The sequence below is a fragment of the Dasypus novemcinctus genome, chromosome X (assembly GCF_030445035.2).
Source record: "Dasypus novemcinctus isolate mDasNov1 chromosome X, mDasNov1.1.hap2, whole genome shotgun sequence".
Taxonomy (NCBI): Eukaryota; Metazoa; Chordata; class Mammalia; order Cingulata; family Dasypodidae; genus Dasypus; species Dasypus novemcinctus.
The window spans coordinates 22,883,949-22,897,795 of NC_080704.1; the positions used below are offsets into that span (position 1 = coordinate 22,883,949).

At 33.8% G+C, this 13,847-nt stretch overlaps 1 protein-coding gene across 13 annotated transcripts in view; it reads right to left on the reverse strand.

Annotated features, from left to right (window-relative positions):
• Positions 1-13,847, reverse strand: part of RPS6KA3 (ribosomal protein S6 kinase A3) — a 126,227-nt gene that overhangs the window by 88,616 nt on the left and 23,764 nt on the right. For 5 of the 13 annotated variants that reach the window (XM_071213362.1, XM_058291495.2, XM_071213365.1 and 2 more), the window contains 3 exons: positions 11,505-11,598; positions 10,480-10,516; positions 4,733-4,789 (listed from right to left, as the gene is read on the reverse strand). In XM_071213362.1, coding sequence (XP_071069463.1) covers positions 4,733-4,774 — 42 coding nt within the window. In that variant the 5' untranslated portion in view covers positions 4,775-4,789; positions 10,480-10,516; positions 11,505-11,598. Of the gene's footprint in view, positions 1-4,732; positions 4,790-10,479; positions 10,581-11,504; positions 11,599-13,847 lie in introns of those variants that run through there. The other 8 variants (XM_071213364.1, XM_058291500.2, XM_058291501.2 and 5 more) reach the window with 4 other exon arrangements.

The following is a 13,847-nucleotide window of genomic DNA, read 5'->3' on the forward strand; positions in this document are numbered from 1 at the left end:
GCTCTTGGCACATAACAGTCATTCATTAAGTGCTGGTGAAAGGAATGACTAGATGGAGTTAGCATACAGACTAAGCTGCTTTAACAAAGAGACTCCAAAATACAGTGGCACGAACAAGATAAATGCCTATTTTTCTCTCATGGAGCAGTCCATAGGTAAGAGGTAATTTAGGGTGAACAAGAATCTCTAGGCCATTAAGTCATTAACAGACCCCGGTTTCTACTCACTCATTGCTCTCCAGCCTCTCTAGGGTCTTGGCCTGATTCAAATTGGCTTATCATCATAATCTGCATCTTAGCCCAGGGAAAATGTGAAGAGGAAGGGGACTTATGCCCAAATGTCTTAAAGGCAAAACCTAGAGGTTGCATATAAAACTTCCACTCATATCTCACTAGCAAGACCTTTAGCACACAGTCTCACACAGGCCTTTAAATGTGGTCTCCAGTGACACAGCCAGGCTCCTAGTTAAAACTGGGGGTTCTTTTGGAAGGAGGAGAAATGGATATTGGGGTACCATTAGCAGTCTCACACATTGACAGTGTCCCAATTCTAGCTTTTAATAATTTGGTACTTGGGTAAACCACTTCTTTAGAGAGTCTCAGTTTTCTTGTCTAGACAAGTAAGGATAGCAATAAAACCTGCCTGCCCTCATCGTCTCCTAGGGTTGTTTTAAAAAGAAAATAAAAATGGAATTAAAGAAGCCTTGTAAACAGTTACATATTATATATGGTAGTTAAAATTTCTTAATTGAGTGATCTAACACCAAATAGTTACTTCTACCTGAGTCTTTATAATCTAATTATTTATCTAGACATCTGTATGCATGGACTCTAAAATGTCCCTCAATTATCCTTGCCTCCTGATATTCTTGATCTTCTGCAATCCTCTCCCCTTGAGTGTGGGTGAGATCTGTGACTTACTTCTAATCAATAAAATATGGCAAAGGTGACAGGATATCACTGCTGCATCAAATTGTAACTTTTGTCTTGTTAGTAAGACTCTACTGACTCTTTCCCTTGATGGTTCTGATGAAGGTGCTATCTGGCAAGGTCCATATGGCAAAGAACTGAACCTTGCCAATAACCACATGAGCTTGGAAGCAGATCCTTCCCCAGTCAAGTTTCAGATGAGATCCCAACCCTGGCCAACACCTTGACTGCATTCTGTGAGAAAATGAAGCAAAGGACCCACCTAAGTTATGCCCAGATTCCTGACCCACACAAACTGTGAGACAATAAATGGATGTTATTTTAAGCCACTCAATGTGTGGTAATTTGTTATGCATCAAATAGATAATACACCTCAACTTTCACTAAATTATTAGTAATTGATAAAAAGAAAATGTTCTAAAAAACTTTATTAAGGAAGCAGATTTGGCCCAACGGATAGGGTGTCTACCTACCACATGGGAGGTCCGAGGTTCAAACCCAGGGCCTCCTGATCCGTGTGATGAGCTGGCCCACGTGCAGTGCTAATGCACAGAAGGAGTGCTGTGCCATGCAGGGGTGTTCCCTGCGTAGGGGAGCCCCACGTGCAAGGAGTGCACCCCAGAAGAAAAGCCACCCAGCGCGAAGAAAGTGCAGTTTGCTCAGGAGTGGCGCCGCACACACGGAGAGCTGATGCAGCAAGATGATGCAACAAAGAGAGACAGAGATTTCCGGTGCCACTGATAAGAATATAAGTGGACACAGAAGAACACACAGCAAATGGACACAGAGAGCAGACAACTGGAGGGTAGGGGGGGGAGCAGGGAAAGGGAGAGAAATAAATAAAAATAAATCTTAAAAAAAGCTTTATTAAAAGCAAAAACAAAAAATATAAGATTAATATATATTTTGACAATCTTTTGCTTGAATGCCATTAAAGTAATACTAAATATTAGGCTTTTATCTGATACCTAAACCTAATACATATAATCTGGAATGACCTGCTCAACAATCTCACCCACCATGCTGGTAATATCTCAATCTTGCACCTTCCCAATCTATCTTTAGAATGCAGTTTCCTCCCAGACGCAATGTTCCTAATGTTGTGAGTACTCTGAGGGAATGTATAAAGCCATATAACTTCACAATAGAAAATGATTTAATTTTAGATTAGAGAGAATAAAAAATTTGGAGGTTTTCCTTCCAAAAGATTTGCAGACAAAGAAAAAGCGTAGCTGGTGGCAGGTAAATTAATATTAACACTTATTGATAGTCTTGACTTTTGTTTACATGTAAAAACATACAAAGTTAATGCCTCAAATGGTTAAGGGTTCTCTGTGCTAGTCAAAACTTAATTCATGCATTTACTTAATTAACAAATACTTACTAAACACTAATTGGGTATGAGGAGCTGGATAAGGAATAGTCAGACATTCCTTATCAGGCAGTTCACAGTATAGTAGGGAATACAGACAAGTAAATAAGCAATGGAATATGATATGGTGTTGCCATTTTGGGTAAGCATAGGCTGCTATGACAGTACAAAGCACTTAACCAAGGTAGAAGTAGAAATGGTAGTTGCGTCAAGATTTCTCAGTTGAAGTGATATCTAAATTTGAATCTGAAGGATGATTAAGAGTTAACTGGAGGGGAGTGACAAAGGAAAAGGATTCTGGGAGAGGGAACATCACCTCTAAAAAACAGCAGCAAAAGATATATTTGAGTAGAGGGTTGAGGTGTGTGGCTAGAGATGATGTGATATGCAAATACCTTATTGTGCAGGGCCTTGTAGGTGACATCACAGAGTATGCATTCTAGTGTAAAGCTTTGAAGACTTTTAAACAGAAGGGTACAATAATTCCAACTCTCCCTAACGGACATAATGTTCAGGACATTTTGTTTGATATTTGAAAATTTAACTTTCCCAAGATGTTAAAAAGCATGTAGAAACATGTATCTTCTTTTTCATTTATTAGCAGTTACCAGATAGAAGCTGTAGCAGGGAAAAAAATTCTACTTACAACACAAAATCTATAAAATACCCACGAATTATCTTAACAAGAAATGTATAAAAACTATATGTAAGAAACTGTAACATTTTGATAAAGGTTACAAAAGAATATCAGAATAAATAAATGTTCCTGGATGTGAAGACTCAATATTATTAAAATAATTATCTTAATATTAATCTGTAAATTTAATGCAATTCTAATAAAAATTCCAATAAATTTTTGAGGAGTACTTGACAAATTGAGTATAAATTTCACCCGGAATATTAAACATAAAAGACTACCTCAGACAATTCTGAAAAGTAAAAATGTGATAGGTAAGGGGCAGGAGGAAGGTTTGCTTTACGTATATAAGAACATATAAAAAAAACCATACTAATTGAAACAGTATGGGGAGTCAAAACATTCATGGACATATGGCAATTTTATATTATATATAAAAGAGGTATCTGAGATAAGTAGGAAAGAATAAAATTTATTTATCCAATAAATGGAAGTTCAGACAATAGGCTATCTATTTGAAAAGAAAAGTAAGATTTCTACCTCATCCAGGTACTAAAATTCCAAGTGGTTTACAGATCTAAATGCAAAAAACAAAACCATAAAGTACTAGGTCAAAATGTAAGAGGATATTTTTATAGCCTTGGTGCCCAGAAAGATTTTCTAGCCAAAACATGAAACACAGAAACCAAAAAGTAAAAAGACAGATCTGACCATTTAAAAATTAAAACATCTACAATGAAAGACAACATAATATTTAAAAAAAGAGAGAGAAAATATTTACAAGTGATATAATAAACATGGAGTTAAAATCCAGTATACAGAGATCTTACAAAACCAGTAAGGAAACAACAAACAACCCCAAAGAAAATTGGGCAAAGTATATAAAATACAAAGGTCAAGAATGTAGAATACTCAACTTTACAAATAATTAAAAGAGATACAAATTAAAATGAGAAAGCATTATTTAGAGCAGCACAAATGAAAAATCATTTCTGAGAATACCCAGTATTGAATAGGATAGGTTCAGGCACTCTCCTACCCTGAAATTTTTACACTCTGTTTTAGAATAGCCTTTTCTAAAACTATAACCTACTGAAAAATACAAGTTTGCAAAAATAAATAGGAGAAAGGCTAAATGAGGATATGCATAAAATAGAGTATTATGCAGCCATTAAAAAAGAGGTAGGTCTTTAAGTATTGACATAAAAAGATGATGTTCAAGACATAAAAGAGCAAGCTATACAATATATTTTTGTAAATATAAATAATTGACTCATATACAAAATTTAAAAAGACTATAACTGACCTACTGACAAAGATTGCCTTGGGGGATGGTAGTGGGACAATTCATTAATTCATTTAAGTAACATTTAATGAGTGTCTACTATGTTGCAGGCATTGTACTAGGTGCTAGGAATTGGCAAGGGTGAACATAAAAACAGATGAGGAAATGGTGAACATTCACTTTCTATGTTAAATATTCCTATAAGTATGACTTTATATTTTTGTATTTAATGAATCTATGGTCAGTTTTATTTTGAAAACAGAAGCATTAAGACTAATAAAAAACTCAATAATATAAGACAATTCATTTTGTCATTCTCTGCAAATCAGTCTTATCAAACAGTTTTTAAACTGGAATATTCAGGAATGTATTTTGGTAAAGTTAATGTGAAAGCATCAATGAGTGCCTAATACTGTAAATCATTTCCTTGCTTACTTTAAAAATAAGAACACTCCAATTTAATGGCATCTGATTTATCTATACCCCTTATAATACAATCTTTTACTTACAGTTTGTGGATTAATCTCCTCCTCTCCCATAGGTTCATCCATAATTTGCTGTCCATTCTGTGAAAAGCACAGCAAGTAGAAAGTTACCAAAATAGATTTTACATCAGTTAAAGTTAAGCAAAGGCAGACAAAAAAATAATGGAGGAATACTGTCACCCCTAAAGGGCTATAATAAATAGAACCACCATACAAGTAAGCAGTTACCTATTTAAAACAGGTTGTGCTTCTAAAAATTAATCTGTAAATTAATAATTTGAAACTATAAAAGCATTCTCCATGGAAATAATATATGAAATGATGATTACCTTTCTGGGTGAGTCCATGAGTTTAACAGTTAAATGCATTAGAAATGGTCTTACTTAAACCTCACCAAATCATCATTTATAACATTCTCTATGGCAATACATCTTCTAAATTCCATCTTCAATGACAATTAAACAGGTCAACTGATTAATTATTTGGGAAGAAAATTAAGCTATATCTCCACACCAAAATAAATTCCAGATGGAGTAAACATTTAAATGTTAAAAAATAAAATTATACAATTAGAAAAAATATAGGTGAATAATACTCATGGGGTAAGGAGGATGGAAATCGTAAAGAAAAAAAATGACATCTGAATCTATAAAAGTTTAAAACTACTTCTGCCAGACACAAAAAAGATAAAAGACAAACTGATTACAAAAAAAGTAACAAATGACAAAGGGCTGGTATAATCACTACATAAAGAGCTTAAAAAACAACAAAAAACCCTGTAAGAAAAAATAATGAACTTCAACAGAAAAGAGCAATAAGGGGAAAAAAAAGAGCTCAGCCTTAGTATTAACCAAAGAAATGCATTTAACCAAAAGACACCTTTTGCCTTTCAAATTGGTAATGACTTACAAACAATAACACCCAGGGTTAAGTGTTAAGGGGGTATGGAGAAACGAGCACTCTGTATACACTGCTGGTGAAAATGTAAATCACTACAACCTTTCAGGAAGGCAATGAGTCTGTTATTTTTTTTTAAGGATGCACAAAATTTGTCCCATCAATTCTACCTGTTTAAAAACAAAAGGACAATTGTACAGAGATGTACATGTGAGAATGCTCATCACGAATTTTTTTTTCAAAAATAACTTCAAATTGGAAACCTAAATTCCTAACAATAGAGAACTCATTAAATATATGATGGTACATCCATATAATGGAATACTATGAAGTCATTAAAAATGGTGATAAAGATGTAAATTTATTAACATAGAGTCACATGTAATAAATGAAAAAGCAGTTTACAGAACAATATGGATTGTAATGATCCCATTTTAAATAAATATATACATATATTTAAATGTATATATTTGTATGGGAAAAACTCTGGAAATACACCAAAATGTTAACAGTGGCTACCTCTGGGTGGTATAATTTTAGACAATTTAAGTTTCATTTATTTGGTTTTGCTTATTGGAATTTTCTAATGTGTCTACAATAAATATGCATTGCTTGTGTAATTTAAAAATATATATACCAGAGGGAACACATTGTGCCTTTTTAAGTTCCTTCACTGGGAAAAGGAGCAAATGCCTCTGACCGCTTGTTAATTCAGCAAGTGTACAAGGATCTAAGCTAATCATCTGTGTAGTATTTTCAACTGGGAAATTAAAGGCAACTCACCTATCACCTCATACCTGACATGAGGCCGTTGCTCTGAATTTGAACTCCTCTACTCTCCCCTTACCTAATTTGCCCAATCATTCATCCATCCATTTCATTTCAAACATGCTGTGTTTCTAGGCACTGTCCTGGACATGAAATAAAAACATGGTCCCCATCCTAGAGTATCTTGCAGCCTACTGACCCATACAAAGGGCATCTTTCATTTTTCACCCATTCATAGAGGATGTTCCTAGGTTAGGGAATGCCTATACAATACTACAAAGCACAGAAACAGTGCCAAAAGGCAGGAAGGAGGGGCATGCAGGTATAAAGGCTATATACTTTCAGAGGCTACACTGTCACCCAATTGTTTGGTAAGAACACCCAACTATCTCCAGGATACATCTCTCTCTGCAAACCATTTATTCAACTGTCCAGTGATCATTTTTATCTAAACATCCCAAAGAAGCCTCAAACTAGCTCTAAAAAGACTGGCTTTGGAGTCAGACACCTAGATTCAAGTTCCTGTGCTTATGTTACTACTAATTATAAGGCATTGGATAAGTTAAACTATCTAAGCTCCAGTTTCTTCATATGGAAAACAAGTGTTAAAAAGTCTTATTTTCAGAGGGTGGTTTTGAAGATTAACTGAGATTAACCATATAAAACAGTAACCATTGCCTGGCACTTAGCAAATACACAATCAATGTTAGCTATTTTTATTACATTCAAAATTCAATCACTCCACCTCTAGACCACTAACTTGCTCTTTCTCCTGTATTTGCTATCTTAGTGAATGGCACCATCATTCACCTACTAGCCCAAGCTAGATTTTTCTCAACACAGATCTGCTCAATGGCTCCCTGTTATTTGCCTTGGTCCAACTTGAGCTACACTTACACTCCCTATGGGAATATAATTTGGGAACCATCTATTCCTTGTGATTTTCAATGTATGCAAAGCAAGTATCACAACTTATAACTTGCTTTTAAAGTAAACCAGTACAGTTGAAACACCACTGAATTTGGAATTGGGAGACCAGGGATAGAGTCCTGGGCCTGCCATTTGGAAGTGATTTGGAATAATTCACAGATTCTCTGACCACAAAAGGTTAGTACTAGGCTTTAAACTGATATAACACATAAGAAAGCACTTTATAAACTGTAAAGAGCTATATCGATACAATTTACTATTATCAAGGAAAGGTAGCTTCAAGTCCATTTGATCTTAGAATAAAAAACAATTTAGGAATGACAAGGGATCTTGAAAGTCTTCTGTTCTACTACACATCATATACTTCAATTTTATCCCATCCTCACTTATACTTGAATACTATCAGGGAAAGAATGTACTATCTCACCATGCAGACTGTTTACATTATCTCAGAAAAGGCACTGATGTCTAGAAACAAATTCTTCATTATATAATAACATTCCACAACCACAAATTCCCCTTAAGAAGATTACTAATATACTATGACTAATTTACTTGTACTCTATCTACAAAGTCACAGAAAGTAAATCTACATCTATAACTGTAATTCACCCCAAGTCTTGTCTTTTCCAGATAACTCAAGTTCCTTCAAATATTTAAGACAGATGAGTCCCATCACTATCCTCTTTCTGAGCAAACTCCAATTAACTTTTTTTTTTGAGGAGGTGCTGGGGATTGAAACTGGGACCTCATACATGGGAAGCAGGCACTCAAACCACTGAGCTACACCTGCTCCCCTCCAATGCAATTAGCAGTCCAACTATGATATGACCAATGCAGAGAGTAAAGGCCAAATCATCTCCTTTAGTCTAGTTAACTGTATTAACATAGTTCATGTATGTAGTGTTTTAGAATGCCCACAAAACAATGCAGACATACTAAGTTTTCTATTGATTAAATCCTTGTCTTAATTTCACTGCAAGTAAGCCATGCATCCCCTTTCCTGCACCTCTGTTACTCTCAATCTCAAGAATAAAGCCTTAAACTTTTGATTCATTTTTTTCCAGCTCTGACCCCACTAGTCTATACAATGAATTCCAAATCAGTCTCTTCGCTATTTTTAGTTTCATGTCATCCACCCATTTACAATATTCTTTCCTTTCTGAACTCCTTGCCCAGCTAATGAAGTTATGTATTAATAAAGCAATCCAAGAAAAAAATTAAGTGCAACATGATCTAAAAGGTATTTTAATGCTCTACTTTTTGCAAAAATACCTACTTCCTTTCTGCATTTAGCAAAGATTTAAAATTTTGAACTTAGTTTTAAAAACAGGAAAATATGAAAGCCAATGTTATCCTATATACCAGTGAAGTTTTGCAAAACTCTACAAAAAAAGTACCTTTACTTCAACAAACCTTTTGTATCATCTCATCAAAACAAGAATTCAAGTGGTTATCTATGAGAAAATAGCAGGAAGTTATTTCTACAGTTAAGAAGTTTCTCTTCTGAAAAATGACCCTTGGTTTCATTAACTATTAGGTTACATGGACCATCGATCAGACTCAATATGGCAATTTCTATAGTTCCAAAAGTTCAAGGAGTAGTACCTATTAAACCAGAAAACTTATTTTCCTAATTTTAAGAAACAAATAGGAAAAAATATGCTCTGAAGCTGGCCATTACTGGGTTTAAACCCTAGCTCTGTCACTTACTGGTATAGTTACATGAACTTGGGTCAGGTACTTAAGATTTTGAGTCTCAGTTTCATTTGTAAGTTGCAAATAATATCTACCTCACAGGGATGTTATAATTAAAAGGATCCACCAAGGGATAGTAGGTGCTCAGTAAAAGTTACTTCTCCTCCCCTCTTGTCTCAATTGACTATAAAATTTACATTTCTACAGGTGATTTCTAAACATTTAATGCAATGAAGAAGTGTAAGAGAGTGTTGAGATACCCGTTTCTTCACTCAACATAGCCAACTTCCCGCCAAGCAGGGTGGAAGAGATCATTCATAAGTGTGGTACATTTTTATACAATTTGGCTAAAGAATGAGTGTGGACCAAAAAAATAGTTTAAAAGTGAAGCAAATGTATTTATCCTTTCTCATCCCACCTTCAGGCCTCCCAGGCAAAAAAATTGCAGAGCTTGGCAGACTGTACATATGCAAATATAATGTGAAATACTGGAAAAGGTTAGGAAATGCTAATCATGCTTTACTTTGTTAGGCTGAAATGTGTAAAAAGTCACAAATTAGATTAACCTACAATATGGGTCTCATCAGAACAAATCAGATAAAGGAGACTTTAAAAAGCTAGAGTCTCAGCAGGAATTGTTTTCAAAACAACCTTCAAATTTTGAATAAAATTAGCACTTAACATCATCCTCTAAGTTGGTTTAAAGAGGATGAACAATTCAAATCAGTTAATTATGAACCAAGGTTTCAGGATCTCTAGAGTATTTCCAAGTATTTCAAGGAAAATTCTGAAATGTTAAAAAAAAGTAGAAATATTTTACTAAATTAAAATTAAAACATTTCATTTTAAGCAACCCTATTAAATAGATTGTTTTGTTGTAATGGCATTTTACAACAATGCAAATTTCCACACTGCTGTTTGACACCTCTAAAGAAAATATAAAATAAGCTCTAAGAAATGCTTTCAACCCAGCAGGAGACCATCATGTACAAGTATAGTAGGACAAAAAAAATGACCTGTGATTAATAAAAATGCTACCTTGTACTTAGTAGGACATATCCACTGCCACTCTCTTACCTAGAAATGAAATATACATATGAGCACTGGGAGAAAAGACTTCCTCATAGAGAGTAACAGTTGGAATTACCAGCAAGGGAGACCACAGGGTGCAGAGCCCTCCGCTACTAATTTGGAGACCCAGGTTGTAGGAATGAACTGCCACCACACTTTTTTACCACCCTCAAATTTCCATATGTTTATCTGCCTTCGGAACCCTGATATCAGCAGCGGTCTTCTGCCCCAACCTTTTGGGATAGCCATGGAGGTGCTGAGTGTAAAGCATTAGAAACCTCTCTCACAAACTTCTGTTAAGATACCATCAAATTGTTCAGAATCCAAAGAATCTTCTATGCAAACACAATGAAACAATAAGAAACAAGCATTTTATATTCTTAATAAGGAATGGACATAATCCTTACCAATGTGACAGGATTAAGAATCAGCTCCTCATTTATCCTAAGGAAATATCAGAGATGTGCATAAAGACTTATGTACAGTGATATTCATCATACTCATTATACTGAAAAATAGAAAACAGTCTAAATGACCAACAGGGGACCGGATAAATAAATCATAATACATCTATTCATATGTAGGAATACTATGCAATGGTTAAAATCAGGGCCTCCAAGAAAAATGAAAATAAAAATATGCTTGCCATATATCAAATTTTAAAAGATATAAAACTATATAGTATGACCCCAATTTTACACCACCCCCAACATGGGTGTATCTGACTGGAAAAACATAAAATCTTATCAGTAGTTACCTGGGTCATAGGATTTTCTTTTTACTCTATTTTCCAAATTAAATGCATTTATCATATATTAGTTTTATAAAGAGGAAAACAGTAAATTAGAAAAATCCGTTTATTTCTAGTTAAGGTGACCTTAACATCTGTGCTTCTATTCCTTCAGCTACTAAAGGCTTGTTAGTACGCAAAATTATTTTATGTTCTAGGCTAGGGTAGGAATGACCTCTGGTTATATCTACATTTTAAAGTTTAAGTGGATCCTCTCAAAAGCTTTTTTCTTTCTCTCTTTGATTTTTTCCCCTGGTCCTATGGTTGTGGCCTCAGAGCAAATGTAAGTTTTAGGACTGAATCCACCTCATGTTTTTTGGAATGTACACTTAAGGGGGGTTCTGCTTATGAAACAAGAGTATGTTGAGCTAAGAATAAAGAAATGAAAACACAGTAGCCAAAATTAAATCTGCATTGTGAATAGCAAGTATTAGAATCAACACTGCAGAAAACAGAATCCATGCCACAAAGGACAAACTTGAGTAAATGAATAAAAAATGAAAGAGAATATTAAAAAACCATGGAGGACAGACGTAGAAATAATCTATGAATAACAGATGTTCCTAAAGAAAGAAAAAAAACATAGCATTTCAATCAATTAAAAGTATAAGAGAAAACTTTCCAGTTCTGAAAAAAAAATACCTGAGACTGGAGACTGAGAAGGTTCAACAGAGATCATCAACACCAAGACATGTCCTGGCAAATGTTTTTAAATCTCAAGGATAAAGATATAATCCTACAAGCATACAAGCAGAAAAAAATAGGTTATTTTCAAATAACTAAAATCAGATTGACCTCAGATTTCTCTTCTGCAACAATAAAAGGTCAGAAGACAAAGAAGTAATGACTTACAGAGAGTTGAAAGGAAAAGTTATGATCTAAAAACTTTATACCTTGTCCTGTTCTTCATGTACAAAGATCACGGGAAATTATTCTTAGATCTGCAAAGTCTTAGAAAATTTCACCATTCTGGTAGAACCTTTTTTCTTAAATTGTTCAAAGGTATTACATAAGCCACCAAAAGAAAATAAAAATAAAAGCTTAAAAATATTGTAGTAAGAAAAAAAATATTGAAATAAGAACTGGTGAAATATACTGACACCAAATCAATATCTAGAAAAAAATGGAATAAAATAATTACCCCTACTAAAGGAAAAAGGCTCAATACTGAAGAATAAATAATTGATACAAGTATATAAGTATATAAGAAAAGACACTTTTGAAAATTAAAGGTAAGATTTGTAACCTCAGGCTAAATTAGTATGGACTTAAGCTAAAGAGGCAGTAGGAGAAGGGATAAGCATGGATTCTAAATTCTGTCTTTCCTAAAAGGATATTTAAATACTGTGTGTTTTTTTGTAATTACCTAATAAATAAAAACTTTGGAGTTTTTGAAAAATCATACAATAACCAAGAACAGATGTTGATTATAGCACAGATCACTAAAGAAGATAATCACCGGCAGAGACTGTAAATAATACTTTATCGAGGTATCGCATTCAACTTTGACAATGCTCTTTCATTATTTGTTACAAATGTTTTACAACAATGCAAGGAATTGGTGGTGGGGTGATGTAGGGAGCACTGTATGATGATATGCATGTTTATTTTGTAAATTCACAACTTTTACTATACACTCATTGCTTATGTATGATATGTATATTATGAATGATATGTTTCAATAAATTTTTAAATGGAATAAAGGTCATTGTAGTTGGACTAAAAGTATAATTAGTACTTAATACGTATAGTAATATTGTTATCATTTACTGAGCTCTTAAGTTCACCACACAAACACTAAGCACTATAAGATCATATCTGATGCTTTTAACAACTCCATGAGGCATTATCACTAATTTACTAATGAGGACATTAAGTCAAGATGGATATGACAATCTCATTAAGCAACCTCATGTAAAACGTCTGAAACACAGTAGGTCCTCAATAAATACTTGCTGAACAAATCGGAAAAAGTCTCTAATAACGTCAAAGGCTAATAAGTAGCGGAGCTCAAAATCAAACCCAAATCTGATTCTAAAAGCCATACTTGTAATCACAACAAAATCTGTGAATAATGTGATTTCATAGTAAGAGCACAGATGTGTATTCCTTTGGCATGTTACTTTCTCAAACCAAAAAAGGTTATTAAAAATAGTAAATGCTTTGGATGAATTGAATGCTTTATTAATATGTATCAATAAAATTGATTTGTTAAAATTTTTAAAAAAATAGTAAATACAAAATAGTATTGAACATGTAACCACAGACTAACCCAACCATAAAACACAAAAGCAGATGCTTTGGGGAATAGAAAAAGGAATCACAGAGATCTTATTTTCTGATCATATGGGAAAAAAATGGAACAAGGAAATAAACTAAAACACTCATGCTCAGAAATTAACATTCTTCTAAATAACTACTAGGTAAAGGAATAAGTAATATCAACAACTATCGTTGTCTACTGATTCAGCTATTCAATGCCTAACATAAGATAGCACTGATCGGATATAATGGTTCAAACTGCATAATCTTTAAAAATGGATTTCTTTAAATATAATCCTATTGTCGACAGGGCAATGAAAAAGGATGAAACCATAAAATTAGAAAAGTACGGTATGGAATACAAATTAAATATGATTTGCCACTAAATTTATTTCTAAAAACTGGTAATGACCTTGAACATGTCACTTTTTTTCTGGTACTTTTCTGCTATCAATAAGAGTTCTATGGAACCCTGGCCAGCATGGATGGAACTGAAAGCCTGCCCCTAACTGTGGGCAAGCCCTTAAGCCTGAGTCTTGGTTTCATCTGTAAATATGTGGATATCTGAGGTATAGCTCAACTCAAAAATTTTATAAACCTGTGACTTTATGGATTAAAGTTTCAGATTAAGGTTATTTCAGATTTTGTGGGATTTTTACACTTCAGGACATTACTGATTCTATATTTATAGCTGTTTTTATTTCTAAATCTGATTCCTTCTCT